At 48.5% G+C, this 19,608-nt stretch overlaps 1 protein-coding gene across 1 annotated transcript in view; it reads left to right on the plus strand.

The window, feature by feature from the left end:
* Positions 1-19,608, plus strand: part of PLCB2 (phospholipase C beta 2) — a gene marked incomplete at its 5' end in the record, with an annotated part of 47,813 nt that overhangs the window by 9,615 nt on the left and 18,590 nt on the right. Inside the window, 13 exons of the mRNA XM_084262657.1 lie at positions 6,503-6,625; positions 7,049-7,128; positions 7,672-7,725; positions 10,878-10,953; positions 11,533-11,633; positions 12,286-12,452; positions 12,623-12,769; positions 13,030-13,187; positions 15,120-15,202; positions 15,569-15,653; positions 17,030-17,201; positions 18,040-18,137; positions 18,851-18,947. Of these exons, the coding sequence (XP_084118783.1) occupies positions 6,503-6,625; positions 7,049-7,128; positions 7,672-7,725; positions 10,878-10,953; positions 11,533-11,633; positions 12,286-12,452; positions 12,623-12,769; positions 13,030-13,187; positions 15,120-15,202; positions 15,569-15,653; positions 17,030-17,201; positions 18,040-18,137; positions 18,851-18,947 (1,441 nt within the window). The remainder of the gene's footprint in view (positions 1-6,502; positions 6,626-7,048; positions 7,129-7,671; positions 7,726-10,877; positions 10,954-11,532; positions 11,634-12,285; positions 12,453-12,622; positions 12,770-13,029; positions 13,188-15,119; positions 15,203-15,568; positions 15,654-17,029; positions 17,202-18,039; positions 18,138-18,850; positions 18,948-19,608) is intronic.

A 19,608-nucleotide genomic window follows, 5' to 3' on the forward strand; every position in this document is an offset into this window, starting at 1 on the left:
GTGCTTTTGGAGTTCTGCACTTCAGAGACCCAGTAAAAATAAGCCTCCTTTTTATTTTAGGGATTTTTCTGGTGTTTCTATGACAACATGTATCTGGCTTCTTCTCCACCTTTCCCTCAGGGGGTGATGGGAGGCCTTGTGTGGGCACCGAGGCAGCCATCAACCCAAAGCAGTGGGAGAGATGTGCGGTGCCATCCTGGGAGCTCCCTGTTTACACATGGCTGTGCTATTCCCAATGCTTCTGCAGGGTGTGCTTAAAGCCCTCATCTCTGTACTCAGTCGGCTTTCCTGAGAGCAGAACTTGCCCAGAGGAGTGAAGAAAGCAGCCATAATTTCTTAAGGTGAATCACCGCACCCTCCAGATAGGGCAGCTGCTGCTGGGGTGTTACAGAAAGGTGTAAAAAGAGAAACAGGTGTGCCAAAGCAAACCAAGATCTGTTGGAGCAGGAGGATGAAAAAGATGGTGTCCCTGTTATAGATCAAGGGCTTGGAATGGTTATGGGACGTAACTGCTGGAGTTAGCACAAATGGATATTCATATCATGGGCTAGAAGAAGAGGGTAAACGGTTAAGGGATGATGTATAAGACAAAGAGGATGAGAAGACAGCTCTCAGAAGAGCTTTGGCTCTTCTATATGTGCCAATAACAAAATAAGCATTCTTCCCCCTCCCATTTCTTGCAAGGGATGCCATAGCAAAGCTCAGGGTCTGGTGTTCATATTGGGTGGTGACTGATGGCGTTTGCGTGGAAGGAATGTGCCCGTGCTATGGCTTTCCTCAGCAAGGTGCTGTGTGCTTCGGGGCTGTGGCTCAAGGTATGTGCAGGTGGAAGATGCCCTGAGCTTTTCAGACCCGTGTCGATGACCAAGTCTCGGTGCTAATGGGTGGTTGTATTGTGGATGTGACAGGTACCTGCTTCTGGTAACACCTTCCCACTGGTGCTATGCGAGAGGTTTCGGGTTTTTCTTCGTAACCTCTATTTGCGCAGCAAGAAGAGTAACCCCAAAGCACCCACGCAGAAACCACTTCTGAAAAGCCTTGCCACTCTAGGCACTCTCTTGACAGCTTTGTCTCAGGTCCCAGCACTGTCTCTGCAGGTTGGGGGGCTGGGGCACTCCTTCCCTGCACCGCAGTGTCTGTGCTGGAAGTGGGACAGCTTGCAAAGGGCTGGCTGCAACGGGAGCCGCCTCCAGTTGAGGAGGGCCACTGCTGTTTGCCCCAGAAGGAAACGATTCCTGCAGCTGGACCTGCCTGAGGGTGTGGGACAGCTGTGTTCTCCCCAAGCAAAGCCTCTCCTTGCTCTTCCTGCCCCCTCCCCAGCCCTTGCCTCCTGGCATATTAGCATAGAGGCACACACACAGCCCCGAGTCCTCCCGTGACCTCTGTAATGCCTCTGCAGGTTTTCCCTTCTCTCCCCCTGTGCTTTATGTTCTTCAAGAGCCGCTTGGTCTTCTGCTGTGGGGTTTCTCCATGGAAATGTATTTCTGAGAGACAGGGCAGGATGAACTTCAGTGCGTGTTCATGAGTAATAAAGATAAGAATTAGCAGGGACTTTGAACATAAACGAGACAAGATAAAAAGCTATTGAATGTAGTTCAGTAGCGTTCCAGAGCAGATCATGATGTCATTTACAATGCAATCCTGTGTTTTCCTTTGAATAACAAGGAACAACAACAACGGCTGTTCTGTTCTGATGCACCAATACCCCCCAATGCTGGCAGAGAAGGTAACAGTTAGGACCAGACCCCACGATGTTTGAGGCCAGACTGCTGTGCTGTTGGCTTCATCTTGGATTGTTTAGACATTTCAGCAGGCGATGGCTTTGAAACAAGCACAGTTTTTCCTAAAACCAGAAGTGGTATTTTCTGACTGTCATGACTATAAACCGGCGTTATCCTCCATATCACTTTGTTGTTATTGACCCCACAGATGTTACTCTGAACTGACACATGTACAAAGGAGAAAATGATGCCTAGGTATTTCTTACATCATGCTTTGAGAGGATAAAGTAGGAATGAGAAGTGTTTTGGAACTGCTGCTGCCCGGAGCATTGTGTGGGGAGCTGGGCTGAGCCCTGGGCTGTAAACACATCGTGGGTGGTCACTCGTTGTGCTGCGCTGCTGGGGAAGGCGGCACCGTCCCAGCATGACTCTCTGGATTCAGTGATGGGTGAGAGTGTGGGGGGAGCTAACCCGTGTCTGATGTTCAAGCCTCCACATGAGAGAGTGAGCACAAGAAGCCATATGGAGACAGACTGAGGTGCGTGCGTGCAAGAGAAAAGTGGGTCGAGGCCTGTGGCTTGCAAAGGGTTTACAAACAGCAGGGCAGGGGCTGAGCAAGGGAAACAGTCCCGTTAGAGGAATGGCCTTTTGCTGTGCTGGGCCCTTGTTCTGGCTCTTCACCTTCCCCAGCGTGAGCCCTCAGACCACAGGGATGGAAGTTAACGTAGTCTGCATCGCTCCCTCGCAGTTCGTTCCTTCTCCATTCCAGGGTGCCGTGGGTTATTTTGTGCCATGTGAATCTCTGTGCTGCTGCATTTTCCGGTTCCTTTAGATAAGGCAGCAACAAGAGAGCTGAGAGTGCTTCATCTGTGTGGGTTTTTTTTTTCTGTCTTGTCTTGTGTGTGTGGTGCGGGGGGTGGCAGGACAGCCCTCCCTGCTGCACAGCGATCAGTCCCTGCTTCACAGTGATGGGTCTTCTTGCTGAATCCCATGTTGGAGCAGTGCTGCTGCCAAGGATGTGAGCATTACCAGCAGAACAGTCTGCGCTCATGTAGTCTTGGTGCTGCCTTTCCCTTCTGGCAGCCAAACAAGACCTTCTCCCAAAAGAGAAGTCCTGTCTTGTAATGCCATAAGCATTGTGAGGATGTGAAGTGGTCAGAGTGCAGCGAGCATGAGCAGCTCCCGGCTCCCATCTGGCTCTTCCCTGTTTCACGTGGAGCAAGGACTGTCTCTCGGCCTCTTGCACTGCGCCTCGCTCTTTGTATTTGCATGAGCATTTGCTTTTTTCCTGGACTATGAAGCTGGTTTGTACACATGAGGATTTAGGGAAATCAGGAGGGTGGGAAGTGAAATGGAGCTGAATCTGTATTTCAACCAACCAGTGGGTCGGTTTGTGTTTGTTTGGTGGTTATTGAGAGTGGATTTGCTAAGCGTGTTTCCCTTCCTCTGATTTGCATGTCTGATGTGCTTGTCCTGCTTTTCACGTACCAATTCCTATTTTTCCTTTACAGCCACCTGTGTTGTGGGGCTGATTAATTCCGTAGTGAAGCTAAAGGAGCTGGGTTATGAAAGAGCCAAGATGTGCCACCAGGTTCAGCCTTCATGGCCATAGCCCCTGGTCCCCTCCCAGCATCTCTGGCATTGCACCAACATCCCTGAATTTCTCTTGTGAGGGAGATAATCCCCATGTAAACCAGACAGCACCGAGCGAGTGAGCAACGTGCTTAAGACCAGGCAGAAAAATCAGTCACTGGGAAAATATGACCCAATTTAGATCCCAAACAAGATCATCTTTTCCTCTCCCCGCTGCCGTTTGCTTCACGTAAAATGAAGCTGTCAACTTAACTGGGAGGTTTGGGATGTGTCATACGTTAACCCCGATGAAAGGACGGTGTAAAAATACACTGTGAAGGCAAAGGCTAACTGTGAACTTCTCCTTCTGTGGGGGTGATCAGATAACAGGCTGTTACTAAACGTGTGTCAGGTCAGTCCAGCGGGCCGCAGCGAGATAAAGGCAGAAGCTTTGCTGCAGCGTTCGGACGTAGCACGAACAGGAACGGCTGCTGGAGAGCTGAGCCGCTTGCGGAGAGGGAAGGGCTGTGTGTAACGAGTTGTACAGGAAATGAGTTCAGCACAAACCGCAAGTTCTCCATTGTCTGAGCTGCTGATAATTCACAGCGCCGGAGGTAAGGAAGCCGAACAAATGGCACTGGGTTTGCAACATGGAGTTAAGCTGAAGTTCGAATCCTAACGCTCTGCCGCTTGTGATGACAAGTTAAGCTCCACTCAGGACTTGCTGTGAGCATGGAGAGGAGGTGAGGGTGTGGGGGTGCTGTTCACTTCCGTGAAGGAAAATTGCTCACAAAGCAAAAATGAGGCATTCTAGAAATTCCCTATTAGAAAATAGACAAAGTCTTATGAGTGGCAAGTCTTGTGACTGCTTCCTCCCACTTTCCTTCCAAATGCTCTTGGATTATGCAGGTGTCCAGGTTATCCTTGTGGAGAGCTGCTTTTATGAAGTGAGAGACGGCATCTGGGTGATACAAAGGTGTAATCCAGTCCATCCTGCTTTTCCTGAAGGTGTCTGTTTGCTGTGGATGTGTTAAGATTGCAAATGGTCCAGAATCTTAGGAAGATACAATAGGGAAAAAAAAACCTGCAGAGTTCCTTATAAAATATACATGTAGCTCTGTGTGTGACACGGTGTGGATGCATAAGAACGCCTGAAGCCAAGCTGTTGCAGAGTTTCTGCTGTTACACTGCAACTGCAAAGAGAAAATTCTGTGGCAGCCGTGGATTTGCTTCTGTTTGAATCATGGTGGGATGCAAGCAGATGGCCACAGAGAAGGGTTTCTGCTTGGATTGGCTAAATTGAGGTCCAGGGAAATGTGAGGTTGGGGAATTTGCCTCAACTAGCAAAGATTCAGGTGTTGTCCCATCAGTAGCAGCCCAACAAGTCACTAAAGATAGGCTGAACTGCAGGGACTGACTGTACAAGCCTGAAGTTTATAACAGACACTATGGTGATGTTATTTTGCTAAAAACTCTTGCTGAAGTCGCAGCGGTACCTGCTGCGTTCAGGTGCTTGTGATGTTGGGATGCAGCAGCTCGGCCCCTATCTCACTGTAAGTTTGTCATACAGCAAGAGCTCAGCATCCAGCTCCAGTTTAACTTCTGCATCCGACCTGCTTGGCTGACAATTCCTGATCATGATTGTTGCCCTTTGGGTTCTGAAGGAACCCCTCGGGTTCTGTCAGGCAGAGAAGGACCTGGGGGTGTTGGGTGACTGCTGACTGACCATGAGCCAGCAGTGTGCCCAGGTGGCCAGGAAGGCCAAGGGCATCCTGGCTTGTGTCAGAAATAGTGTGGCCAATAGGTCTGGGGAGGTGATTGTGCCCCTGGACTCACCATTGGTGAGGCCACACCTTGAGTGCTGGGTCCAGTTCTGGGCTCCTCACTCCAAGAAGGTCACTGAGGTCCTGGAGTGTGTCCAGAGAAGGGCAGCCAGGCTGGGGAAGAGGCTGGAGAGCAAATCCTATGAGGACTGGCTGAGGGAGCTGGGAGTGTTCAGCCTGGAGAAGAGGAGGCTGAGGGGAGACCTTATCACCACCTACACTGACCTGCAGAAAGGTGGGCGATGGTCTCTTCAGCCAGGGGACAGGAGATGGGACAAGGGGAAATGGGCTCAAGCTGCACCAGGGCAGGGTCAGATCAGATGTTAGGGAGAAGTTCTTCCCTGAAAGAGTTGCAGGGATGTGGAACAGGCCACCCAGGGAGGGGGCTGAGTCACCATCCCTGGGTGTGTTTAACAGATGGGTAGATGAGGTGCTCAGGGATATGGTTTAGCACAGGACAGGAACGGTTGGACTCAGTGACCTTAAAGGTCTTTTCCAACCTGGTCATTTTGTGATCCTGTGAGCGGTGCTCTGACACCCGCCTCTTGATAAGGAGTTATCCTGCGCTTTAGCTGGTGAGTTGCTGTGCTTTATTCCAGGATGTGGGAATTGTATGCTCTCAGTATAAAAAATGACTGTCAGTTCAGCTCCAGGATACCTTGGCTTAGTGAAGCCTTATGTAGAAACGCAGAAAATGCTAAATAATGTAAAGGGATTCTATAAATACTTTCATGTGATGATGAAACCCAAGTGTGACTAATCGGATGAGCCGTATACTTAAATCTCTGGTGAGCCATTGCTGTAGGATACTGCAATTGCTAGGGGAAAAAAAAGAACTTCTAGCAGCTGAAGAACTAGCAGAAAATATGACTGGGAAGGAGGGAGAGAGACCATTCCTCCAGTAACTGGGTCTAAAGCTGATAGAGCTGTGTCCCAAACAACATCATCCTTGTGGTGGAGGGAAGTTGCAGCAAAAGACCTTACACTGACCTAAAAGACTCTTATGTGTGTTTTGGCAAATGGATGGCTGCAAAGACCTGGTTCTGCACCTCTGGTATGAGCAGGCCAAATACTCATTTGCTCGTCTGCAGGCTCAGGCTGGGCTTTTAGATGGAATTCATGTAAGAGCAGTCTCCAACCTCTTCTATTTCAGCCTAAACCAGCATGTTTGTTCAGTGGTGTTGCACACAGCATTTTGTTCAATGGAGGATCCAGGTAACACAGGCTCCAGAATAAGCATGAAAAATAAAAAAAGCTAAGGAACATTAACAAACCTTGAAGAACTTGCTGTGGATTTGGGTCAATGTTTGGATCAGGTCCTGGTTTTTTTCAGGTGTGGTTTGCTTTGTTCTCCCTTCATCCCCATCTGTTCTGTTTCTTTTGCAGAACCAGAAGGTCCGACAGATATTGTGTGTGGATTCCCTTAACGCTCTCACTATTGTAACTGGCCCTGACATGGTGGACCTCACTTTCCATAACTTTGTGTCCGGCAAGGAGAATGTCCACAAGGTATTGGATCCTGAAGGCAAGGAAGCACTTGGAAGCACTAAGGATAGGGGCATTGGGGGGCTGGCAATGTTACTGGCAAAGTTACTAACAAGCAGGTCTATGTTCCAGTAAGGTGTGGTGCCTCCACAGTTCTGGAATTGTGGCCCTACATGGACAAGGACCAGTGGAAGAAATGTAGGATGTCACTGTTGTCCTTCGGGTGCTTTGTGTGGATAAACAGCTGTGAAGACTCAGTGGAGAGGTTTCACCCGGTAGTCTAGGCAGTTGGAAGGTGATACAGCCAAGCCCAGGGTGCACATGTTGGTATTTGTAGCCCAGGGGTCTCAGGACAGGTCTGTGCCCTTTCAGAATTTGGTCCTGTGTGCCTCTAGGTGCAGTTCAATAATACCTGGCTGCCTCTGTCTTGTGTGTGTTTGTTCCCAGAGCTGGGCTGAGGATATTATGGCCATCGTTCGGAACCCTCTCACATACAACGCTTCTCGATACACCTTCCTAGAGAAGATGTAAGTGATTGCTGACAGACTGCCTTCCCCAAAACATTCCCACACTGCCCTCTCTGTCTGCACTGAAAGAAAAGGCTGCTTAGCATCCAGGTCCTTTGGCAGCCTCCAAAACAAGTCCTGTGTCAGCTGAGGAGCCCCAGAGCATAGGGACAGTGGTGGCGGTTGGTGACAGGTGGCACAGAAGCACTCGAGCCAGTCACGTACACACGTGGTATCGGACTTACTGAACTTCAGAGCCTCAAATACGTCTCCCACCGCAGTCACCCCAATAAAGTGCTGCCTCTTCTTCATGGCTCAGTCATACTGTTCCGTTAGCAACCTGGGATTGCTGAGCAACACTAAATAATGGGATGCCTTTATCTCCTGTCTATCTCCTTTCCTTCTCAAGAAACAGGAGTGGGTTCTCCCTGAGGTCTGTAGCACCCTGATCCAGTTTACTCAGATTGCTTTCCCAATTGCACACATTTTCTTTCTCCTTCATTCCCAGACCTCTAAGATCGTACGGGTATGTTTTCATAATCCTGCGGTTATTTTTTCCCACAGCCTGGTGAAACTGAGGCTGCAGCTTAACGTGGAGGGAAAGATTCCTGTCAGGAAGTGAGTATGGATATTTGGTTTATTGTGTGTTCAGTCAGACTAAAGGCAGAGCAGCTTGCAAGAGGATGGTTGCCCAGTGCCTTCAGCTGCCTGTTCTTTCTGTCCCTAAGAGGTAGAGATCATTGTCTCTGAATTCAGACCATGAAAGGACTTCTGCTGCACCTGGCTTCATCCTAGCAAGGGCTCTGGGACATCATTTGGCTCTGAAAAGGAGACCTTTTGTGGCAAGGAATTGCCTTAAACAGCCATGGATTTCATGTCTGGGCTGTTGCCAAGAAATAATTGACAAAACAAAGCAACTTCAGTGAAGTTCTGATCACTGGTTGTCTTGCAAACCTGAGCTGCAAGGTGGATGATGAAGCAATGGACTCATTTCGACTTTCACGTGAGGAGTTCTGTCTCTGGAGAACTCTTCACTCTACTTGCTAACCTGAAGTGGGGGTGCCTTGCATTTCTCCACCACATGCCACTGCTACAGCCATTCTCGCTGCTGTATCTCTGCTTCCTTTCCTCTGGATGTACGAGAGAGGGAGACAGCACTGGCAGATGGACCTCTGGGGCAGTTACTGCTGCTTCAGGGGCAGTTACTGCTGCTTCAGGCACAGAGCTGTGGAGGGTTACACTTGGCAGTTCCCAGGCTCAGCTCTGGGCAGCAGGGTAGGATTGCCATTGGAATAAGCCAAGGCTGCTTTGCTGAAGCAAAAACCAGCCTGTTACTTCTCCCCTGCACAGCATGCCATAAACCCATGATCGATTTTGTGCCACTCAGTGTCTTCCCTAGTAGAATTACTCCATGGCTGACGCTGTGGCTCCTCCGTGTTGATTCAGCTCATAGCGACAACACTGCCTTGTGGTGTTTCCTTTTGGGCACATAAATGAGCACTCGGTTTAAGAGAAAGGACCTGTGCGTAGTGCCCTTGTGGGTTTCCACTGGGAAGTTTGAGACCACTCTGCCCCTTGGTCTGTGCCACATTACAGCATCGTATGAGGTGAGCGCTAATCACCTGCTGTGTGCTATATTGCCTAACGATTCTAGATTAAGCCTGCACTGGCTAAACGGGCTTCAGGGTGGTTCATTGTTATTCAACAATAAATGTATTCTTTTTTTCTTGTTTGTTTCCTAAAGCACCAACCAGCAGAATTTCATTCTGTCAGAAACCAGTGCATTCACCAGTGGGCTTTAAAAACCCGTATAGGTCTTTAATGAATAACTCCCATTAGGGAAAAGTACTTGGAATTGATCTGTAGAATGGAAGCCATGTGGCATTACTGCGAGGAGAAACCAGCTTAATCTTCTGAAATAAGCCAGAAAAAAAACCCTGGTACATGCTGCACCTCTTTCCAAGACCCTGCTCTGGCTTTCTTCCGTAGGGGTAGAAGTGCTTTACTCTGTCAAGCATTAGACCGTTAAATAGTCTGGCTCAAGTCCTGGATTTACACAAATACTCAGTATCTCTGGGTGCAGGTATGCCTAAGGCTTTCAGAGCTCCATGTCTGAATTCTTCTGGAAATTCCAGGGAGCATCTGTCTCTCTCTTTAGACATTTAAATCCCTTTTGAATCTTAACAAGCAAGCTGCAGTTTTTGCCTTGCAAAGGGCAGCTCGGGAGCCAGTGCATTCCCAGTTTGCATGAGTCTGTGGCAGCTCCCGCTGAATGCTTCTGCACCTGCGGACACATTTGGCACCTTTCGTTCCCCATTTTGGCTGTAAGCACCTGTGATGCCTGGAGCTTAGTAGAGCTGACAGCTAAATTTATCTGTGGAGGAGACCTTGTTCCTGCTGACTGGGGTATTCTGAAAGTAGAGAGGGTTCAGTTGTTGTTGCTGTTCACAGCACTGCGAAGAGGCTGCTTGAAGCTGAAGACTGGACTGAGTGAATCTTGCCCTGCAGAGCAGTACCCAGCTGCCTGTGGGGAGATGAGCTTTGATTTCTCTGGCAGCAGACTTTTATGCTTCCATCATGTAGGATTGATATTAAGTGTGGCCAGCGGATCAGGAGAAGTGATTCTTCCCCTCTGCTCTGGGGAGACCCCCTACAGTGCTGCATCCAGCTCTGGAGCCCTCAGCACAAGAAGGACATGGGCCTCTTGGAGCCGGTCCAGAGGAGGCCACGAAGGTGATCTGAGAGCTGGAGCACCTCTCCTACAGAAACAGGCTGAGAGAGTTTGGTTGGTTCAGCTTGGAGAAAGGAAGGCTCTGAGGAGACCTCCAAGCCCCTTTCAGTCCCTGAGAGACCTACAGGAAAGCTGGGCAAGGCTGTTTGTAAGGGCAGGGAGCAAGGGGATGAGGGGAGATGGGTTTAAACTAGAGCAGGGCAGGGTTAGATGAGACATGAGGCTGAAGTTCTTCACTCTGGGGGTGGTGAGACACTGTCCTAGGTTGCTCAGAGAGGTGGTGAAGGCCCCATCCCTGGAGACATTTAAGGTCCAGGTGGATGAAGCTCTGAGTGACTTGCTCTATTTAAAGATGTCCCTGCTCACTGCAAGGAGTTGGACTAGATGGCCTTTAAAGCCCCTGCCAACCCAACACATTCTGTGATGTGATGAAACCAGCTTCTTTACCCACATAATGAGTTTGTTCCTTGAATTCACAGAAAGCTGTTGGTTCCAGAGAACTTGTGTTCTTTCAGTTCCAGAAAACTTGCATTCTTTCAAAGCATCAAATATGCACAATGTTTGTTTGCTTTTTTTTGAGTGTTGTCTTGACAACACTCAAACACTCAGTGGTGCTATTCCTTGCTAATGTCAGCTGAGCATGGGGTAGTGTCTTGTTGGGGGAAGTGTCCTAGGGAATTTGTGGCACCTCCTGGCACAGAGACCACCTCTGGGAAGGGCAGAGAGGGCACATTCTGAGGGTAGGATGATGTAGTTCAGTGACAGGGCTCTGGCAGAGTCCACAGCAGAAATACAGACCTTGTGTATTAAGGCAGCAGTTAGAAAATCCCCTGTAGGTTAACAGACCTTACAAGACATCAGCTACACCCTCGGAGAAATGCAATCTGTCGTCTGGTTCATGTTTACAGTCTTCTCAGCAGTCCCCTTCGCTGTGCATTTTGAGGGTCTTGAGCTCTGGCAGCAGCTCCCAGCCCCCGAAACCCAGGCATTCTGTCGTCACTCCTCTTACATTGTGGTGATTCTTTCCCTGCCTGGTCAGTATTTTTCAGACGTTTCCTGCAGACAGAAAGAGGGTGGAAGCGGCATTAAGCGCCTGTCATCTTCCCAAGGGCAAGGTAAGGGTTTGTCTAGGTAGAAAAGGCTCTTGCTACTTTGAGAATGGTCTTTTTGCTTACCCTGACTGTGATGGCCGTGACCATCAGTCCAGCCACTCTTACTTGCTGTGAAACCTTTTCCTTACTACTAGCTGCCATGCCTTCACTGCAGCCCTGTTGGGATCGGTTCTTGCTGCGTGTGTTGCAGTGACGCTTGTGACTCCATCACTTGCACTATGTGGTGCAGGAGGCAGCATGTTGCCTTCCACCCGTTTCACTGTCTGCTCTTTGAAGAAACAGAGCTGATGGTTAATCTTGGTGCTTCTTCCAACCCACAGAGTACAATTCAGGCCCCTGACAGCTCCCACCACCGTGTCATGCTTTAGCTTTATCCCTTCTCACGAGAGGCGCCAAGGGGCAGTTAACTGTCTATTCTCAAACAGGGCATTGTGGTGCTGCTTCACTCCATCTGCTCTTCCCTAAACACCTTGCCAGGGTGCTTGCTTGCATCCTCCCAAATACGTGTGGGACTGTGGGTGTTAATGGAGAGGTCAGAGCTGTCACGGGTCTGTGGTACTGACACGTCTCTTGCATTCTCAGAATGATGCCATCAATCCAGAGGACTTCCCTGAGACTGTATATAAAACGTTCCTCATGAATCTGTGTCCCCGGCCTGAGATTGATGAGATATTTACCTCACAGTAAGTTTCCCTCAAACCACGGCACAGAACTTGAGCTCTAGTGGCAAAAGACGGCTTAAAAGGAGGGGTAAGGGGATTTTGTGCTGTGTGATTTGTCTGGTCTAAAGCCGTAGAACAACAGGAACCCAGGTCCAAAAGCAGTGCCGGTGCACTTTACACCTTTGCTGACAGCCTGACTAAAAAGGATGAGACCTCATTGTGCTGCAGGGACCCTGAGTTGTCACCATCAGGAGGGTTGATTCCCACTTTGACTAGCCCCAGCCAAGGCCAGCCTGAGCACCACAGATCCTCACAAATAGCCAAAGATGCTTTTTCCCCCAAGTAGTGAAACATGTAGCTTCCTGAATAGACATGATTTCCTCAGGCAAGTGGTTCAGCGCGCTCTGAAATCCAGGATCCTTTAGAAGTCTAGTCAGAGCCTCAAAATACACTTTGTGCTCCCTCTTCTTCACAGTATTGAGTTAGGAAGAAGAAAGACCACAACAAGAAGCATCATTTACAGGAAGAAATGTAAACAAAACCAAAGTCTGTGGGCCCAGGAAGGCAGATGTCCATTGCTAACCCAAAAAAGGACCAGTCCTTCATTTGTGAGAAGGTTTTCTGGGTGATACGCAGGCCTTACCTCTGCTCCTCTGTATTTCTCTCACCTCAGCCATTTTAAAGCAAAGCCGTACATGACCACAGAGCACCTGGCAAAATTTATCAACAAGAAGCAGCGAGACTCTCGCCTCAATGACATCCTTTTCCCACCAGCCAGACCTGAGCAGGTGCAGAGCCTGATAGAGAAGTATGAACCTAGCGGGATTAACATCCAGAGAGGTGAGTCTCCTTCAGCCCAAAAGTCTTGCGAAGGAGGTGGTTTGAAAATAGCATCTTCCGCTCCCCTGACTGTCCCAAGGTCTCACAAGCCCCTGTGACACCAGGCACCAGCAAGGAGGTGCCAGAACCATTTTATTCTGGTACTGGTCACAGCTTTGCTTTCCGTGCAGGGCAGTTGTCTCCAGAGGGGATGGTCTGGTTTCTCTGCGGCCCAGAGAACAACGTGATAGCACTGGACAAATTGGCATTGTACCAGGACATGACCCAGCCACTCTCACACTACTTCATCAACTCATCACACAACACATACTTGACAGGTATGGGCCATTCCAGAGTCTGTCTCTGTTCCAGCATGTGTGTACTGCTGCCAGGGAGGGATGAATAAACTGATAAGCAAATGTACCCACCCTCAAGTTTGGAGAGCAGAGGGCTGTAAGGCTCCCTTGGGGGCTTGGCACTTAAACACCCTTAAAGCAGAAATATCACCCTGTAACCTAAACCACCTTAATCTTAAACTCTATGTAGAAAGTGTCCCACGTGAGTAGCTAATGTCAGGCCTCCTCCTGCTCTGCTCCAGCTGGTCAGTTCTCTGGTATCTCCTCCCCTGAAATGTACCGCCAGACGCTGCTGGCTGGCTGCCGCTGTGTGGAGCTGGACTGCTGGAAGGGCCGTCCTCCAGATGAGGAACCCATCATCACTCACGGGTTCACCATGACAACTGAGATCCTCTTCAAGGTACGGAAGGAATTCTCTGCACATGCTTTGCCTTGCTTGGTTTTAGACTAATGGCTGTTTGAGGAGGCTGAGCTGTTTGAGAAGAAAAGATGGATAGCAGCGTGACAAGTGAATGAGTGTGTAGGTGGAATGAATGATGAAGGGATGTGCAATAGGTTGGTGTTTGTGTATGTTTTGGAGTGGGAGGCCTGCAAAAGGGGTTGTTAGCCGGGTGAAGGTTGAATGAATAAGGGAAATGGAGGCAGCTATGGAGAGATGCTTGAGGTGTCTGCATACACGGGGCTGGGCAGCAACATGGGCAGAAAGCTGCATGAGGGTGGTAGATTTGTGGATGGATGCATGTTGGAGAAACAAGATGGCTTTTAGAAAAGCAACAGTTAAAATGAGTTTATCTTGTAACTGATGTGCAGCAGGTTTCTGGGGCTTACAGCCTCACATGCTGATGCTTTGGAGGAATAGGTTTTAATTACTTCCTAATTACACGACTGTGGAGTGCATTCAGTGGAGCAGTGGCCCCCTAGCATGCTGGGCAGATGGCTTCCCTGAGGATTCGCGCCCCCAGCCTTCAAAAGCACAGTGCAAGGCCTGCTTCTCCCTTGGAAGTTGAGGGCATTTAACCACAGAAGTTACAAACAGCTTGCAGGTTAAAAATCAGTGCATCACACTGAATTTTTTCTGCACTGTCTTACACAGCCACTGCCAACAGGCAGAGGCATTTCATATTCTTTTTAAAGGGTTTATTCTTACTCTCTATCTTCCCCTCTCACTTCCCATACTTTACTATTAATAAAATATTTATGCAGAGAAAAAAAACTCCTCCACGACCAACCCTTAGGAACAGACGTGCTGCCATATTCAGCATGGGTAATTTCCCAAATCCTGTCTTACTGCCGCTGATTTTTTCACAGCGGTTCACTATTGATAGGAGAAATAATGACAGCTGTAGCTGCTGTAATTGCAGAGTTCTGCTAAAGCATGTGACTATTCCTCAAGGAAATTATAGCCTGTTAACGCAGCGTGTGCCCAGGTTTTGGTTTTACATAATACATAGATCTTTCCCTCCACGCCTCTCTCCTGTTTCCACCATTGCTCGCATCCTTTTAGCAGCCTTTTTTTTTTTTGATGTAGCTTCTCCTTCTCTGCACCATAGCAAGTTTCTGTGACAGAAAGTCCAAGTGGTCCATGGTGTCAGCCTCCCTCAGTGCTGAGATCGTGGCTGAACCACGACTTGGGGGATCAGGGGACTGTAAGCACAAAGGAGCAAATGATACTGCTTTATTGTGTCAATTAGCAGCAGCAGCAGCAGCAGAGAAAATAGGGGAAAGTTTGTGGCAGTTTAACAGGGGCTGGGGGAAGATATGATTATTTCTTCTTACATCATTAATGCTGAGAACGTTTCCATGGTATTTGCATTTGAAACGTTGGCACTGCTGGTTACTGAACATTCCTGTTTTCTCTGCTGCTAGACAGAGGGGTTTTATAAGCAGGTGAAACAATAGAAAATTGGCCTGGTTCAGGGGTAAGTAAGTATAAATCAGGTTTGAAACAGTTTAATCTGGAGCTGCATACACCTTTCTCTGTCAGTTCAAAGTGCATGTGGCAGTGGTTTGCCTCTCTGGGTAGATGCTTTCACATCCCTTTATGTGGAAGTGAAATAAACCCTCATATTCTTATGTCTTCATCTTTGTGATTTTTTAATGCAAGCTCCTGAGTTTAACTGCATGTTGTGTCCTCTGGAGCTGAGATTTGGCTGGATATGGAAAAGACAAGACTTCTCACCTTCTTACTGGGAGATCAGTTACTTTAAAGAGGAGCCTCTGACAATGGTCACTTTGGAGATCTGCGACTCGGGGCTCCCTTCTGTGGGAGGTCAGCTGTGTGCCTCTTAGGAATGGGCACTGATCTTTTCTCTGCCCATTGCTTCTACTTTAGGATGCCATTGATGCCATTGCAGAAAGTGCTTTTAAAACATCTCTCTACCCTGTCATCCTGTCCTTTGAGAACCACGTGGACTCGTAAGTATCTGAGGATGTAGGAAAATTATCTTCCCTCTTGTCCAGAGCAGAAATTGTACAGGGAGGGGCTGCTGGGTTTTCAGCGAGCTCTGAGCTGAAATAAAACACTGATTGAGATTTATGAAGTGATTGGAAGTGGGTCAGGGCTGAAAGGTGAGCCATAAGATGCAGGGTGACCGGACCACAGGTCCAGAACAAATTGGAAGGGCTTCGGAAGGGATATCAGGATCTGTGTAGGCATCTGAGTGAAGGCAAGGGATGATTTTCTGGATAGAGTACATGAATCTCGAGATGTTTGCTTATGCTTAGCTCAGGATTTGGGCATCTGTCTTCCTGTTCACTTCTGCTTGATCTCATTGTCCTTAGGCCCAAGCAGCAGGCGAAGATGGCTGAGTATTGCCGGACCATATTTGGAGATATGCTGCTGACAGAGCCGCTGGAAAGATACCCGGTAAGTGGAAGCTGAGGAAGGAGGCTAGTGGTTGGTCTTTCAGAAAAAACCTAACCCCAAGTGGTCACTCCTGGTGCTAGGAGATGGCATAACAGATACAAGGGCTGTACCTGAGAGAGGACAATCCGGGGACAAATAATCCTGATTCAGGGGGTAAGCCATGTAGTAAGCAGGTGGAAGGCACCCCTATCGCAGAGGTTTTCCAAAGCGCTTCCCTGACTGTGCTCTTAGTGCTCTGTGACTCAGATGACTTTGGACTTTGAGCTGTAGGTAACTGAGTTGTAGCAGTTGTAGCAAGATGAGCAAATGCATTTTTGTGCCCACCACTGTTTCATATCTGTCTGCCAGCTTTGGAAAGAAACAAGTATGAGGGTTTAGCAGCATTCCAGGCTCTTCCTACCAGTGCTTCTGAATTCCTGTCACCAACCTGGAAATACTCCCTCCAGGCATAGGTGGGCAGGTCAGTGACATGCATAGCTTTCTCCTCAGGAGTAGCTGAGCAGAACTCCCAATCTGCTTGACCCTAGTCATCAACAGTACATGTCCAAGCCTGTATTTCTGTGGGCACTGTGACATCTCTGGCAATCCCTGTGCATGCTGCTACTTCAGCTACCCTGTGAAAGGACTCTGATTTGTGAATAGCAGGCAGGTCCTGTGCTTTGCAAGGCATGGGACAGTTCCTTGGGATAGAGAGCAGAACGGGGAGCTGAGCACCCTGCCCAAGCATCTGTTTTCAAACCCCAAGATCAAAAGAAGAGCTGCAAGGAAGCACTGCCCAGTGCCCACTGTCCAGACCCATGGCCTTGTCCAGGCAACAGGGAGAAACAGGGGTTTGTGTGAGAAGAAGCAGGTAGAGGGGATTAGCTAAATGACTAATAGGCCTGTTTCTGCCTGTACAGGGCGTGTAGGCCGGGAAGCCACCTACTGTAGGTGTCTTGAGCCACCTACTCTGGGATCTTCTTTTTCAAATCTGCTGCAGGCAGAGTGTTTAAATATGGCCTGAGTGCTGATCTAGGGCTGAGGCTCTGGGATAACGAGAGAAGTAGGCGTATTGTAAAGCCAGAGGTGTGCAGATGGCTTCAGGACATGTAGGTCTATTTTTAGCTGGGGTGCAGGATGGGTGGCTGGGAAGAGCGTGGCATCTGCAGAATGTGAGAAGGCTGAGAGGTGCAAAATGCTGATCTGAAACCGAAGGTGAAGTCTTAGCAAAAATTCATGTATGTAGAGTAGAATATGCTGGCAGATGGAGAAATGAAAGCATACAGGGGGTGTGCACATGCACCAGTAAGTGGACAGAATGGTACTGGGAGGGGCAGGAGAGATGAGTGAATTTTGTCTTCGTTATGAAAATTCAATATGAAGTTTGTCTGTTGCAGCTGAAGCCAGGAGTTCCTTTGCCAAGTCCAAAGGATCTCTTAGGGAAAATCTTGATTAAGAACAAAAAGAAACAATCTGTATCTGGGAAGAGACAGAACTCTCTGAAGAAAGGGAGGAATGTGGAACCAGAAATCAGCGAGCAGCCACTGCCAATGGATGTTGAAGATACTGGTATGTCTGAAGAGAAAATGGGACTAGTATAGCTAGATGAGCAAGTCTGGCCCACTGGACACCTTCCAAATCACCCAATACTAGCTTGAGGCAAGCCAATACTTGTCATTAATTTAGTTATCTCAAGAAGCAGCTGATGAAAGTTTCAAAGAGAAATCCAGTCTTCTGAGTATTTTCAAATGGTTCCTTCCAACCAAAAGAAACAATCAACTTATGCCCTGCCCGTCGGTCAACTCTTCTGCCTACTCTGAGGCGTACAGCTGCATAGTGTGTTAGTCATCAATACACACTGGCTGTTGATTTGGTGAATACTTTTTCACTGCTTGTAGCTCTCTGATAACCACAAATTCACCATGGCCGCCTTCTTCACCATGAGGCTCTTGAAGGTTTATAGAACCTTCAGCCCCACTCTCCTCCTTCCCTCCACTCTCAAGGCTGTCACCTCTTGGACTCAGGGAGCCTATGGTAGAACAGTGGGTTTTCAGCCCCTGTCATGGGAGGAGCACATGAAGTCAGTTGAAGGTGAGCACCACTATGGACCACCTAAAAATGGACATTTATTCCCAGAGATGTGTGTGACCTTGGTGGGCAAACCAGCATTGTGATTGTGACTCTTGGTGAGAGCAGCCTGCAGGAGCAATGACTGGGTCTCTTGAGTGTGCTGGTCCAGGGTGGGCTAGTTCATGTTTGGATTTGGTGATTAAAGTGTACGATTCTCCCACCTGCTGTTCCTGCATGATGTGGTGGTGAAGTTTTGCAGAGCTCTCCATTGCTAGCAATCTGCAGAGTCTTGTCTCCATCCTGATACATACTCCTGACATCATCTGTGTGTGCTTAGTATGGGCAGGTGATGTGGCTGAAGAGGAACCAGAGGAAGAGGATGAACATCTTGGAAACCTGGATGAAGAAGAAATTAAAAAGATGCAGTCAGACGAGGTACTGTCACTGTTATTTCTGTTCCTTTTCTGTGTTTTTTTTCCTCTGGCTTCCGTTTTTCCCCGGGGCCTCACCGTATTGACTAGAGATGAACCCAGGGTGCAGAGGGGAATAATCGGGGCTTTCCTTCCCCCATGCAACAAGACTCTAGCAGGAGAAACCGAAGAAGAGAAAGTAGGTTGCAAGCCTAGAAGAGGTTTGATTTGGAGATAATTGTTTGCCTTGAGGGTATTTGAAGAGGCTTAGCCTTAGTCTGATAAAGGCTGTTACCGAAACATGAAGTGCTGCTGCTGAAGGGGGAAGGAGGACATCAGCTTTCCCTTGAGTAAAACCCAAAACATTTCCCATTTCCATCTCCCTAGTATCACTAAGAGAGGAAGGAAAACAGCGTCCCAGGTTTGTCCTAGACTGCATGCTTTGAGAGGTTAAAGAGGCCCCAGGCATCTCACATGCTGAGGATACCTCTCCCTGTGCCACAGTTTCCGTTTTTCCCAAGCCACCTAGAAACCAAGTGACCCTGACTACGCTGTAGGACCCACAGTGTCACTGTAGGACCCACAGTGTCACTGTAGGACCAGGAAGCCAAAGAAGCTGGTGTGCTCTGGTGCAGGCAGCCACCCGAGGCCTTTGATTTTAGAGCCCAGGAGTGTTTTGTTTCACCTCTAGGAAAGGTCTCTTCATCTGTCTTCTCTTGGGTTGTGTTTTCTGCTCAGGGCACTGCTGGTTTGGAAGTAACAGCATACGAGGAAATGTCCAGCCTGGTTAATTACATACAGCCCATCAAATTCGACTCCTTTGAAGTCTCTGCCCGTAAGTCAAACCCGGTCCTTTTGGGATCCCAAATGTTGCATCCTCTTCTTCCCACAGCATGTGCATGGTCTCAAACACTTCCTTTCTGCCCTCCTCCTTGTAGTAAGGGGTTAGTAAGGAGAAGACAGGGTTATGTTCCCAGTCGTATGAGTGAGGATGAAAAGAAACAGCACCTCTGTGGGCTTGCTCTGCTGCTTCTGTGGGCAGGAGTGCGCCCAGCTTCTCTTAACATACATGACTGGCCTTCCTCTTCTGTGGTGATTGGACAGAGAAACGTCTGAAATACTGCAAATGCATGCGATTTCTTTATATACAATAGGTTCCTCTAAACACTTCCCACATCTGGGTCTAGCTTTGAGTGAGCTGGTTTGATTGATGAAAGAAAGAAAAAGAAACAGATAGGGGAGTGAAGAAGGGGCAGCTTGTCAAAATGAAGAACTTTGTGCAAGACACTGAATGTTTGGATTCATTTGGAACTAAAGCTCCAGGCAGGGACTGTTCTCTAAATGTCACTGAAACCCAGGAAGAGATAGGCAAATTATTGCAGTTTTAACATTGGGAGCCCATCCCAGCTATACTCCGCAATGTTCCTGTCCTGTAGTACTCAACTGTTGTCTGTTGTCTCCCTTCTATGGAGTGGCTTTTCTAGGGACCAGAGAAA

Source organism: Gallinula chloropus (assembly GCF_964237585.1).
Source record: "Gallinula chloropus genome assembly, chromosome: 4".
Lineage (NCBI taxonomy): Eukaryota > Metazoa > Chordata > Aves > Gruiformes > Rallidae > Gallinula > Gallinula chloropus.